Source organism: Salmo trutta, chromosome 3 (assembly GCF_901001165.1).
Source record: "Salmo trutta chromosome 3, fSalTru1.1, whole genome shotgun sequence".
Lineage (NCBI taxonomy): Eukaryota > Metazoa > Chordata > Actinopteri > Salmoniformes > Salmonidae > Salmo > Salmo trutta.
The window spans coordinates 45,429,581-45,443,183 of NC_042959.1; the positions used below are offsets into that span (position 1 = coordinate 45,429,581).

Consider the following 13,603-nt stretch of genomic DNA (forward strand, 5'->3'; position numbering starts at 1 on the left):
ATTTTTCTTCTAAATCAACTATATGGGTCCTCTAATAAAATGATACCGTTTCAATGATTACTCAACTGTGTCAAAGGGTAGCTGGCTCCGTCAGAGGAAGATCTAGGTGAGAGCGGGCGCCAGGAAAAAGAGGCGTGACCGCATCTGTAAATAGAGGGGCTATTTTGGGACTGCCGTGGGTGTACAGGGGAGCACCGCCCAGGCCTGCCCGCCTGACTTCTGTCACTATGACGATGGGCCATTCGGAACTTTGCTGCTAGATGGAAAAAGTCTGGAGGACTGGCAGGTGGTACACAGGAGCGTGGTACAGCTCCCTTGGTGAGAAACACTATGCCACTCCCATAACCGCCCACTCCGTACATGCAAAACTGTACTGTAGGCTATACACGTCCTTGCAAAGACATACACCTGAAGGAAATGCATGTTAAATCGAGTATAGCAGCTAGTCATGCTAGTCAGGTCAATCTGAATTACAGTTTTTTCCAACTGCTTACACACAAAATCTTTTCATGTCACACGATTTTTGAAACCTCTCACTCAAAGTGCAAAACTACACACCAAATATCCAAAACCATAAGCTATTTCTCAGCCTTTGACTCAGTTGTCAATTGCATAAAACCCTTTTTTCAAAACACTACACACAATTTTCTACCTAAAACACAAAAATCTAACAGGAAGTGACTTGCTTTCCTTTTCCAAACACAACCAATCAAAATGTTACACTTATTCACCAGGTCACACACACACTCCTCACATGTGCAAACACTAATTGCTTAATAACTGATCACTAACCAATCACTGCTTTACTGTAGTATAGGCTTATAAATAGGTCAAAGGTCAGATTACCTGTTTTGAACAATGGATGCCAACAATGGACAGAGAGCAAGAGGAGTAGGAGGGAGAGGCAGGGGACAACAACGAGGACAAATTCAAAGACGAAGAGTTGGAAGAGGAGGAGGAGGAGGAGGAGGAGGAGGAGGAAGAGGAAGAAGAGGATGAAGGCAAAGAAGAGAAGGAAGGAGAGCCATCTCTGATGAGATTAGGGCAACACTTGTTGATCATGTGATCAACCACGGTTTGACCTTGAGAGAGGCTGGACTGAGAGTCCAGCCCAACTTGAGTCGATTTACAGTGGCGTCCATAATTCGAACCTTCAGAAATGAGAACAGGTATGCAACTATCCAATGACTATTTTAGCATTACAGTAATGTACTGTCAAATACGTATGACTGCATAGTACTGCATAAACATTTGTAACTCTAAGCCATCCATTTACTGCACTGCATTGAATGAATGAGGTTGGTTATCATGCTGTACTACATTTTTTTGTACATTGTTTATGCTGAACACATACTGTGTTTGAATTCTGTACAGAGTGGAAAGGCAAAGACATCATGGAGGACGAGGACGCTTGTTTACAGATGTACAAGAGACTGCAATTATAAATATGGTTTTGGCCAACAATGCAATTAGGATTCGAGAGATAAGAGAGCATATCTTGAATAATGACACCATATTTAACAACATCAATGCTGTAAGCCTGTCGACCATACAACGCATCCTCCAACGGCACCGAGTGACGATGAAACAACTTTACAAGGTGCCATTTGAGAGAAACTCTGACAGAGTCAAGAATATGCGACATGACTTTGTAGAGGTATGTATGCAACACTACTTCCAGTACTTCAGACATACCATATTTACTCATCTGTATATACTTTTGTCTGTTACAGAGAGTATTGGAGCTGGATGCCCATGTAATTCGGCATGAATTTATTTATGTGGATGAGGTTGGCTTCAACCTCACCAAAACCAGGCGCCGCGGAATTAATGTAATAGGACAGAGGGCAATTACCAATGTCCCTGGACAGCGTGGGGGTAATATAACTATGTGTGCTGCCATCACTCAAAACGGGGTCCTCCATCACAATGCCACACTGGGTCCGTACAACACCGGCCATATGCTCACTTTTCTGGATGCAATTTACACAATGCTTGTCCCTGATCCAGATCAGGAGCCTGCTAGATTTGTGGTTTTATGGGACAATGTTAGTTTTCACCGGGCTGTTCTGGTCCAAAACTGGTTTGCCACCCATCCACAATTTGTAGTTTTGTACCTACCCCCATATTCACCTTTTCTAAATCCCATAGAGGAATTCTTCTCAGCCTGGCGCTGGAAAGTGTGTGATCGCCAACCCTATGCCCGCATGCCGCTTCTCCAGGCAATGGAGGACGCATGTGGGGACATAGAGGTTGCCTCTGTCCAAGTTGGATACGCCATGCTAGGAGATACTTCCCTCGATGTTTGGCAAGAGAAAACGTATCTTGTGATGTGGACGAAGTATTGTTGCCAGACCCAGCCCGGAGAAGAGATGAAGCTTAGCTTAGCACTGGTGACTGCCCCCCCCTCCCACCAATTCCTGGACTGCCCCTCCCCCCCCCCCCCCCCCGGGACCCCACACACACAATTTTGTTCTTTACTGTATTCTAAAGAATATACTTTTGGTTTACATATGTTTATGGTTTTGTTGTATGCTACTGTATACAACAGTAATGTTTGGCCTAATAAATATTTTCTGTTTCTACATTGCATTGATGTTTACAGTGTACTTGTTACCCCTCTCAGCAGATTACTTTACTGTAGAACACTGTACTGAAATGTAGATATAAGCCTATGAATGACCAAAGAGCTTTAGATTTAGAACGACAGTGTTTACATGGTATATCCAAAAATGTACTATTATGAAAGCAGTGTTTGCCATTTGATGCGAATGCTTCATTCTGACACGTGTTTATGGCATTTTGAATGCAGTGTTACATTTTGAAGGAGATGCGAGGCATTTTGCATTTTGTGTGTGCAGTTTAGGGAATTGTGTGTAGAGTTTTGAGAAAAAAAGGAGACAGTTTTGAAAACGTGTGTAAGCAGTTGGAAAAAAACTGTAATGTAAAGGCTTGGATGTATGCCTTGAATTGTAGAAGAATTATGACCAAACAATGCCTGCTATTTGCAGTTCATTTATGTAAATACCTTGTTGCATCTCCACCCCCCCCCAACTAAAATAACTGCCAACAAAAATTGTCCATGTATTTGAATTGTATTTCAACGTTTTGTTAATAAATAGGCCATATATGTAGACTACTGTATTGTGCCTTGTAAGAGACCTTGGGAAAAAAAGAGACCTTAGAGGAAATGAATTCATCATCAGAGTTTGCATAAAGCCATGGGAAGATAATTGAATTTGCCCCATACACGTCAAGGTCCTGCTGTGTCCATTTCAAGCTTTATTAGACATACGGGGACAGGTTGGAACCATCCAAGGTTTACCATGGTCAAATACTATAACACAAGAAAACCAAAAGCTGTTGAGTTATAGAGAAAGTCTTAAACTAAAGCATAGCCATATGGAGCATGGATGGATAAGGCAGAGAACGAGTTCAGTGTGCTTAGAGAGACGCATTTCGTGAGTAATTGATTCTGTATCGCTGTATGGAAAATATTGTTTCAGTGTTGAGGGTAAATTAGATATCTAAAAATGTTATGTCATTCCAGACAGTCGGAGGGATAAAACACCATATATGATTTCTGGTAATGATTTGTGCCAAAAGGAAAGGGTTTTTATAGCACACGCATAGATTCATGGACAATGCCATCTGGTAAAGACAGCAATACGAAACAGCTAGAGTATCACTGCATGTGTGTGCGTGTACGTGTGTGTGTGTAAAATGCTCAACGTTAAAATCAAATTAAAATCCTAATAACAGCAATGCACATGTCAGTATTGTCATTTTCATGTCATTTATTCATTCATTTTTTTTATAGAACACATTGAGTGTACATAAAACACCATTTCAATTTCCATAAATATTTCATATTAAAGAGGAAATATGTTTCACCTTTGCGCCTGGATAGAAAATGATTAAGAGTTCCAATCATGTTGTAGCAGAGAGACAATAGAGAATAAGGCACAATACATCAATCTGTTACATAGAGCCATGCTATCATATAGTCCACATGTATTCATGAAGCTATTTAACGGTATAGTAAAGCTAAATCATATATATCATTAGTATTCTCCGCATGCTGAAGAAAGACATTGTACTTGACGACATAGAAAACGATTGCAGATCTGTCATCCTTTATAAGAAGAGACTCCGTAGCTCAGTAAGGGCTGTCTGTCCTATCATACTAAGTATATGAATCTAGATCCTATAACATTTGGTCACGACGGAGGAGAAACCTTGTGCCATTACTATGGTAAAGTGCATTACATACTGACTGAAGCCTACTGAGCCACTGTCTCTAACAGTAAAGAAGAAGCTTGAACAATAATTAGGTCAAATCCTTTCATATGCGGAAATCAATTATTGCCAAGCTGACGGCTCAACCCTTCTCTAGCTGTATTATACAGGCCAGGGGAATAAGGTATGTGAATAAGGTATGTGTAGTGGGCTCTTTCCTGATGGTCTAAGCGTTTCTGAATATTTTCAAAAAAAGAAGGGAAGAGGGAGAGGGAGGCCGGAGCGGAAGGATAGAAGAGGCACTAGGTGTCAAGACAGATGCTAGCAACGAGGTGGTGCACATTGGATCATTAGAAAAAGGAAGACACTGGAAGAAAAAAAACGAGGAGCTAAACCGCAAAACTGCATAATAGATTTAAGGCATACGCAAAGTACATTTCAAATACATGTTTATACAAAGAATATCATACACAACATTCAGTATAAATGGACAAGGACATAATAAAAAAAAAACTGATACACAATTCTAACCTGTACACATCTCTATTTATTTTCCAGACATTTTTTAGTTTCCCTGTAAACGAATGATTGAAGTGATCGAAATGATATTGCATTCTAGTCAGTGAGTGATGTTGTAAGGCACTGCCTGGGTTGCTGTGGTTTGCCAGGACGCTCTGACCAACATATGACACACCCATTGGCTTGTCCGTATATTAGAGTCCAACACACATAAAGAAGAGGTCATCAGTAAAGAAACGAGTATTCAGTCTTACTGAGCTGTTTGGTCCATGGAAGAGCAAGAGTCGTCATTTAAGGCAAGTGTAGTAATTGTCACAGTCCCTCCCATTATATCTAAGGCCGTCTCACGTTATACTATAACATTCGTTCATATGGAGCTTTGCAGTTTCCTGTCAATGACCACCAGTCGGCCAATCGTTCTGCAGTGTAACGAGGGGCAAGCGAATCAGGCATCTGGGAAATGTAGCAATGAGGAAGTGGTAATGTGAAAGCTCTCTGTTAAGGGGTTCCTCATGTGGATATAGGAGCTTTGGTTTGTCCCTTTGCCTCTGTCCCTTTTTGTATCTGCAGAGAGTTTATGTACTGAGATGCACTGAGATGCTGGACAGGTCGTTTCGGATGATCTCATTGACTGTGGAGACAAAAGGAGAGATATTGTTACTCGAAAAGCCATCCAAAATATAATTCTCATTATAACATCATTGTCACAACATTCATCTTCGTCATCTTCACCATCATCATCATCACCATCATCATCACCATTTTCTGCGGCTGCACCTGTACCGCATGAGATTTGGTGGTTAAAAGTTTGTCACTGTGATTTCTGCGGATTCAAGTAAGAATAATATTTCCACTTTCTCAATAGCAGCACAATTGCAAAGTGAAAAATATGTAACTCATTCTAAATCTCTTTTGACACAGCAATAAAATTGCTTTTCTTTAAGAATTTTCAGTGAATCACCACTGTGGGATTTAGACACAATTACACACTCACACACACCCTTATTCTCTTTCTTGCCTTTCCTGTTCTAGATCCTGTGCCCGCGTGTTTCCCACAGTCAGGCAGACGGAGAGCAGTCCCCTCTCTTTATCTGCTGTGTGCTTTGGCACATTGGGGGGGAAGTGACTGACCCGGGCCCTAGGACTGGGAGCAAACAAGAGGCTCCTCAAGGCACTCTAATGTAAAGCAGAGGAAAAGAGAGAGAAAGAGAGAGAGATAGAAAGACAGAGAGAGAGAGACAGAGAAAGAGAGAAGGGCCACTCAGTCTGGAACTCCCGCCTGAAAGGAAGTCTGCACCCTCCTCATATCCACTCTGCACCCACAGACCAGGGCAGACTGGGCAGACTAGGCCTACTTTATCAGCTCCTGGTCCACTGGACAAACAGGCATACAGTGGAGACAACCTACCCACACAGATATCGCACCCCCCCCCCCCCCCCCTCAAACACACAAACACAGACATCACCACCCTACACACAGGGAGAGAGGAGGGGGGGACCAAATGAGGGCACCCTTTCATTTATTGTGGCAGTAGAAGTGTTTACATGATTAAATACTATATTTTCCTGGTGTTTCTATGAATATGAATGTTTATGGATATGAGTTGTGATAAATGAGTTCAGTGTTTGAATTATGATTGACTGAAACAGCTTGGTAGAGGTAAAAAAAATGAAATAATTCTGAATATGAATGCGCAGGATGTATACACGCACGCACACACGCACACACACACACACACACACACACACACACACACACACACACACACACACACACACACACACACACACACACACACACACACACACACACACACACACACACACACATAGAGTTGGGGCTCACCTCCCTCACCTCCCTTTCAACTCCCACTGGAAAAAGTCAAACCGCTGGCTGTTTTTACCAGTAATTCCGCTCCGGGCTAAACAGGCTTTTACACGTTGCGGTTATTTTTAGTTACGCCTCCTCGGGACCAAAAAAAAAAAGGCACACAAGCGTGTTACAATTAAATGATCAAACTTTAATGCCAGTCTTCAATTCCATGGTTGTGAGAGAAACAAGAAAATAGCTTGGGGGAGAGAAGAATTGTCGAGGGAGGGAAAATCCAACACAGCAGCGTATGCCACAAATGTACCTTTTCTCTGAGAGAAAAGCAGTAGCTTCCTCTCTTCTTGTCAGTCAGGATAAAAACACTGACATCTCAACACCCACGTATTAACCACAGTGTTGTTTTCCTACGCTTTATCAACTAATATTTTCCACTTTCGAGGCACAGCGAAAAAAATAAAAACTGTACAGGTAGTTCAACCGAACTGCCCCTGACAGCCTCCTATCTGAGCCCTGTTGACCTTCAGAAAGCCACCGAAACAGGATGTGGCCAACTGTTACACCACACAACTATCACAAACAGTTATAACTAGCTAATGCCATCAGTTATCTGTATCTCAAGGGGAAAATAATAATTCTTAGGTAGGCCTCAAAATAATTGACTGACCAGGGACAAATTCGTTTGTATTCGTGTTTGGTGTTTTACTGTGCTTAGAGATCCCCATAAGATGTCATGTGAAACTTTATTGCATTATTCAAGGTCCACTCTATTATGAAGTCTGTCTCTAATTATATACCCGTGTTACTAGGTATGGGCTGTCCTAAGTTCTAGGCTAGTATCAAGGCTAAGGCGTCAAGCCCTGGATCTTGTTCATGGTAATAGCTTTGGAAATGGTGATGGAAAGGGTTTCAAATAATAATCTATGTTTCTCATTGGACAAGTAAAAGTAGTCCTTCCCTATTTCAGGCAGTTTTCTTCCATGTGATACCTAATGGACATGACCCAGTTGTATTACTGTACACTAGGCCACCCTGTCTAGTCCTTGAGGAGAAACACATTCTTCTGAGGCGAGGAAAGAAGGGAAACGGGGTCAGAGGTCAGCCTAGGTCCTCTCATTGCATTCTTCTTCCATGACGCAACACTAACCCAGATGACAGTGCTTTACTCACTTCACTCCCCACATCCACCTTACTCTCTCTCATATGAAGGAGGCAAGCGTGAAAACACAGTAAAATGATGAGAAGTCCTATTTGAGGGCGAACATGGTGTTCGAAATGGAATTTTGCTATAAATCAAGGCAGTTCAAGGTGTTACACAACCTTGTGAGTTAGTGCAAGACTGCAATGTCTCCTCACAGACTGCGTAAGACCCTATCAAATATGCCCAACTGACAAAATAGAAACATGATGATACTTCATGCGTATGATAATGTGAATCTTTAGTAGATAGGCAGTCAGTATCAAATGTAGTTACATTATTTATAAAGTCATATTAATTTAGGTTCTGAAAATATTATTGCAACCACTACAGATGTTAATGTGTGGCTCTCCTCGGATCAAACTCTGATTGATGATAACACTACCATTGTCATTCCAACCTGCTTGACAAGCTTCTCAACAGCATCGGAAACTTATTTTCTTTTCGGTTCCGGTTTCTCATGTATGGAAAGCTATAAGTGTGAGAAGTCCTTTGTTGAATAAACAAAAACAGTGGAAAATTCAACTGAACATATTCCACTCATGCAAAACAACACAATCCTCGCCCCCCCCCAAAAAAGTGGCATCCTTTATTACCTTAAGTACCTCTAATCACGTCCAAACCACAGCCATAGCTGTCAGCCTGTTTAGCAGCTCATTTTGGAAGTTGTGAGAGTGACAGAGGGCTGAATCTCAATTGTGATCCTTTGATTTCTCAACTCCTCGCCTCTTTCAGAGGGGAGAAAATGTTGATTTTCTCCTACAATCAGTATGGTTATATGCACACAATAACCTGATTATTGTGGCTAGTCAGATTAACATAATAGGTTGTTTAAAACATTGACACATTTTGCAAGAATAACGATTTCCCTAATAATCCTGTTTACATGGACACATCTGAATTTAGGGACACAGTGTAGAAAATCGGCAAATCAAAATAAACCTTTATACCACAGAGAAGCCTTTTTGATTCTGAGTTTCCCGACACATAAAGTTCTGTGAAAACTAAACTTCTAAGATTCATACTTTCAGTTTTTCCAAACTCACTCCACTCGCGCAAAAGAGGGAGGCTTGTGCTACTGCTGCTGGCACATGCAGATCAAATACACAGTTTGGAACCCTGATTAAGCTGTTTCCGTGTCCTAATAATTCGAAAGATTACTCAGAAAACCAGGTGTTTTAATCGGCGTGTGCTTAATTCGATTTTGACCGTACGCCGATGAAGGTAAGCAAAATGTTTGCATGACTATTGCCATAATCAGCCTACTGCCATAATCCATTTTATATTCAAATGATTTACTGTGCATGCAAACGTACTTAACGTTTGGAGAAGGAGAGAAGGTAGTATGGAAATATAGTGTGTCAATGAAGCAGCCATCGCTCCTACCCACCTCTATAATTATCCTGCTGCACTACTTTCTATGTGTTTGTGCGGTGGGGAGTACACGTCTAACCATGTTTCTACGGATGGACAAGCAAAAGATGGATGTATCTATGGGATTGGCTTGGGTTGGGCTTTCTAATCTCTCTGCTACAGTACATCAGGGAAGAAGCAGCTTTCCCTCCGGGGTGTGGCCCTACTGAACAAGTGTATAGAGAGCTCTCCAAGGTACTCTCTCTGTCGGCATAAACAGTCATTAAAAAGACTTCCCTCATCTCAAGGAGGAGCTACCAGGCACCTCTGAAAGGGCCCAAAGTGCACAGCAGAGGGACTGCAATGCCATATAATTAAATTTCAAGCTTTGACTAAACCATGTTTGTCAGTTGTACATGAAATTAGAACACAGCACCAAGTGAACCGAGAGGTTTAGATTACAGGCTGCTGTTAGGTTAAGCTACCGTAATGTGCCTGAAATGGCCGCCAAGGCAGTAGGCACCCAAAAGGTTAACGAGCTTGTCAATGTTCAATTCTGATAAAGACTGATCCGAGACCAACAGCGAAGTCCATCGGAGCAGCAGTGGAGCAATTTGGCCCTATTTTGATTTAGTTATCCAGGCAGAAGCATTATGACTTCATTTGGGCGAGGAGAACGCGCCACCCGAGCTCCCCCAGCCAAACCTGACCTGCGCGGGGATTGAGTTAGCCGAGGTTAGCAGATAGCGTTGGCGTCGGGGTTCGATAACATCCAGGCTATCCTCTGAGAACAGAAGATAGCCATGCGGTTAGAGGAGACGGAGAGGAGAGCCTCCCAGGCCGCAAAAACACTCGGTGGTTCCTGCAAGCGTAACCCGATTCCCCCTTTACCCAATCAACGACTGGCAATGACCTGGCACTAGCGCTGACTTCACTTCACCTTCTTCCTGCTCAACTTTCTAAACATACCCTTTGAACTCTGAGTTGTAAGCGTTGTAAGAGAGGCATCCTGCTTGGGAGTTTCTATTCTCTCCGGTCTCCGGCTGCCCATGAAGGAAGGCATAGCTAACTTTCACAGGGTGGATAAACTACATTAACTCCAGTGGTGTTAGGGTTAGAAACCTCGGTGCTGTACATAGGCGTACTCTTCCTCTGCTTACACTTCCCCCGGGCCCTCGAGTGCCCCATCATGCCTTGTCAGAAAGCCAAGCACAAGCTTCCACCTATTGTGTTCTGGCTCCCTACTGCATATGAAGAAGCTGATCTGAATCATAATGGTCATTCACATCGACATGGACACACACCGGCATGCAGGCCCACAAGCGCACCAACACATACAGACAGCATCCGTGAGTGCACGCACGCACACAGACACAAACAGGCACACACAAAGGAGCACGCATGCAGACACACATGCAAACCATGGCATGAAAATCCAGATGATTTAGGAACAATAGCGTAATGCAACAAAATGCATTACCCTTCTCTATTTCAAAATACTGTAATAGGCAGAAGAGGGGAGTACAGCCATTTGGACATCCACAAAACAAATGCTCAACCTCGTTTGAACTCAACGTGTATGTGAAATTGATTTGGTGAGGAAGCTGAACTGGAGTTTGAAGCTGCTAAAGAGAGACAATTGAATTTCCTGCTACATATTACTTTTGTTTCCCTACAATATCAAATCTGCTCTCGGTTTCAGCAGAAACGCTTAATGGACAATTTGCAGCCTCCCACGCAGGTTAGAGGGAGAGGCTGGATGCACGCCACTCACTCCTCTTCTCCTAAGAATCTGTCAGAACCAGTGTTGTGAAAGGGTCAGAGCATGCAGACAGGTACACACATACCAATGCACGCACGCACGCACACACAGACAGACAGACAGACAGACAGACAGACAGACAGACAGACAGACAGACACATGCACTCGCAGCACACGCATATACAAACTCATCCCTATAGATAAACACAGTTGGACACAGAGAAATTACACTAAGCTAATTCTTCACCGTGATTGAACACTTCATAAATTCATCTCAGACTAGCAGGTAGACAACAGAGACTGATACCCTGGGAAGCCCTGTGGGTGTAATGATGTGATTATATGTGCAGATGGGGATATATCATCCCCACAACTCTGCTAATGTGTGAAGCCTGCCTTTCCCCATGTGGAAGCACTCAGCCTCACGACTGACCGGAGGAGACGAAAGAAAAAGTTAAAGTGTGTTGGAGAGAGAGAGAGCGGAGAGCGGGGGGGGGGTTGTAGCTGGAGTCGACTGTGAGGGTCTCTGCTCGAGTTTTACAACCCTTCCGGCAGCAGCTGGGCGCTGCGCAGACGTTGCTGTGTGCCCTGGGCCTCGGCCAATCCGCTTCCTCCACTGCCAAGGTGCACACTAATGGTAAGGGGGGGGGGGGGGGGGGGAGTAATGGTTAACAGAGGCTGAGCCACGCTGGCGGAGAGAGGGAGTCCTTGGATCTCCAGGAATACTTTCCTCTGATGGCTGCTACTGCTTGCAGGACCTCCGAGTATTGCTCCACGGTGGAGAGCAAGGAGTGGGGAGACAGCGAGATAAAGTGAAGTGCTGCTCTCATCTCATCTCCACCTGTGTCTTCCTACGTGAGTCTCCGATGTGCTCCTCATCTCAGACAGCTTGCTTTATTGGTCTCCGAAGTCAGATGAAGCCCGCTCGTTGCCAGGCTAAACGGGTGGACCCCTAGAGAGCTAGCGAGCATCTGCTCTGTGCTCAGGCCAGACGGAAAACACCAGGCAGTAGCCAGAGGGCTGCAACCGCCGCCTCGCAGACCGAAACAGGCTGAAAAAACAATAGCCAGCCACCCCAAAATTACACAGCCAATCTAAAAACAACAGCTTTTTTTTTTAACTGAAAACCGCCCGACACTGATTTGCTTGTTTTGGCAAGGCACTTTCTCTTTGATCTCCCATGGTGTGTTGCTACTGCTGCCTCTCCTCCTTATCTTACTTCTCTGTGAGATGCCGCCGCCGCCCGTTCCTCTCCTCCTCTCACTTCCTCTAAGGCCCTGGGGGCGGTGGGTGTGTTCGCTGGGGCCCGTCTCCGGGGACGAGGCCAGTGAGGTGTTTACATGGTTAGGGCTGCTCTCCTGTGAGCTCATCATTGATGGACTGAAATGAGTCACTTGATCGTCTTCGCTGTGTCCTCCCCCAGTTTCTCGACTACTAACAGTACAAAGTAAAGCAGCGGTACCAAGATTTCATGATATATTTGATAGTCAAATTAAACAGGGGGCTTTAATCTCCTTCTGCATGCTATAGTAATCCTATATGTGTTTCTTTACATATAAAGCTGCAATAAAGCGCAAGCCCAACCAATCACAACGTCTACAAATATCTGAGTGAGAGAGTGAGTGAAACACACGTCTGCATGGTGGAGATATGAAAGGAGTTGAATTTAAAAAGTTCAGCATGCCTCATTGACTTAAAGTTTCATGCTAAAATAACGATGGCCATCAGATACGCCCGGTCTGATTGATGCCGAATTGGAAAAGCATGAGGCAACGGTGGCTAATGCACATGGATTGAGATCTCCCCTTTTTGAATATGGCGGAAAAAGCATTGACATATTGAAGCTATCATACTTTGCGAGATTACAGCCACCTGAGTGAGAATTTGGCCGTACACCTGCATATAATGGGATTTATGACATCAGCATTTGTATTCTGCCTCTTTAAATCACCTGTTCCCTGTCAGTTGTAAAGTGGGATTTTGGAATCCACGTTTTATATAGAAAACCACATTCCCTGCTTCCAAAAAGGCATACCTCAGTGCAAGTTTTATTAGACCCTATCTATCATAGACATGAGGCTTTGAGAGGTACCTTATCGTTTGAGTGTATGTGCGTGTGTGTGTGTGTGTGTGTGTGTGTGTGTGTGTGTGTGTGTGTGTGCGTGTGTGTGTATGTGTGTGTGTGTGTGTGTGTGTGTGTGCGCGCGCGCATGTGTGTGTGTGTGTGTGTGTGTGTGTGTGTGTGTGTGTGTGTGTGTGTGTGTGTGTGTGTGTGTGTGTGTGTGTAGAGAGCCTGGCGCTTGGCCTTCGACTGGACCGTTGCTCTTTCCATCCCGGTGAAGAGGTATGAGCTCTTGTTCTTCGCAATCTCTTTCATGCATTTACAAAAGGGAGCCTTTGAACTTGACAATATACTCCTGGAGCGACCCATCCCAATGCCAGCAGGGATACTGTCTCAATCTGCCTCGCAATGTTGGATATACAGCGAAGACCTTGCCATGAGGAACTTCCGGGAGTCACAGCACATCACAGCGCAGCACTAAAACTCAGACGGATGGACACTGAATCCACAAAAGGCTCAAGCAGTGCAGAGAAACTCCTCCTGTCTCCTGTCTCCAACACTCCTGCTGAGATCTCGCAGCTGACCTACAAAGTCAGACTTATATTTACTGTAAGTCTCAGATCTGATTCACTCCCAGTCCAC

At 43.9% G+C, this 13,603-nt stretch overlaps 1 protein-coding gene across 2 annotated transcripts in view; it reads right to left on the bottom strand.

Moving 5' to 3' along the window:
* Nucleotides 1–3,779: 3,779 nt before the first annotated feature.
* The window catches only part of LOC115176121 (nuclear factor of activated T-cells, cytoplasmic 1-like), a 64,598-nt gene continuing 54,774 nt past the window's right edge, over nt 3,780–13,603 (bottom strand). For both annotated transcript variants that reach the window (XM_029735958.1, XM_029735963.1), the window contains exon 10: nt 3,780–5,389. In XM_029735958.1, coding sequence (XP_029591818.1) covers nt 5,334–5,389 — 56 coding nt within the window. In that variant the 3' untranslated portion in view covers nt 3,780–5,333. The remainder of the gene's footprint in view (nt 5,390–13,603) is intronic.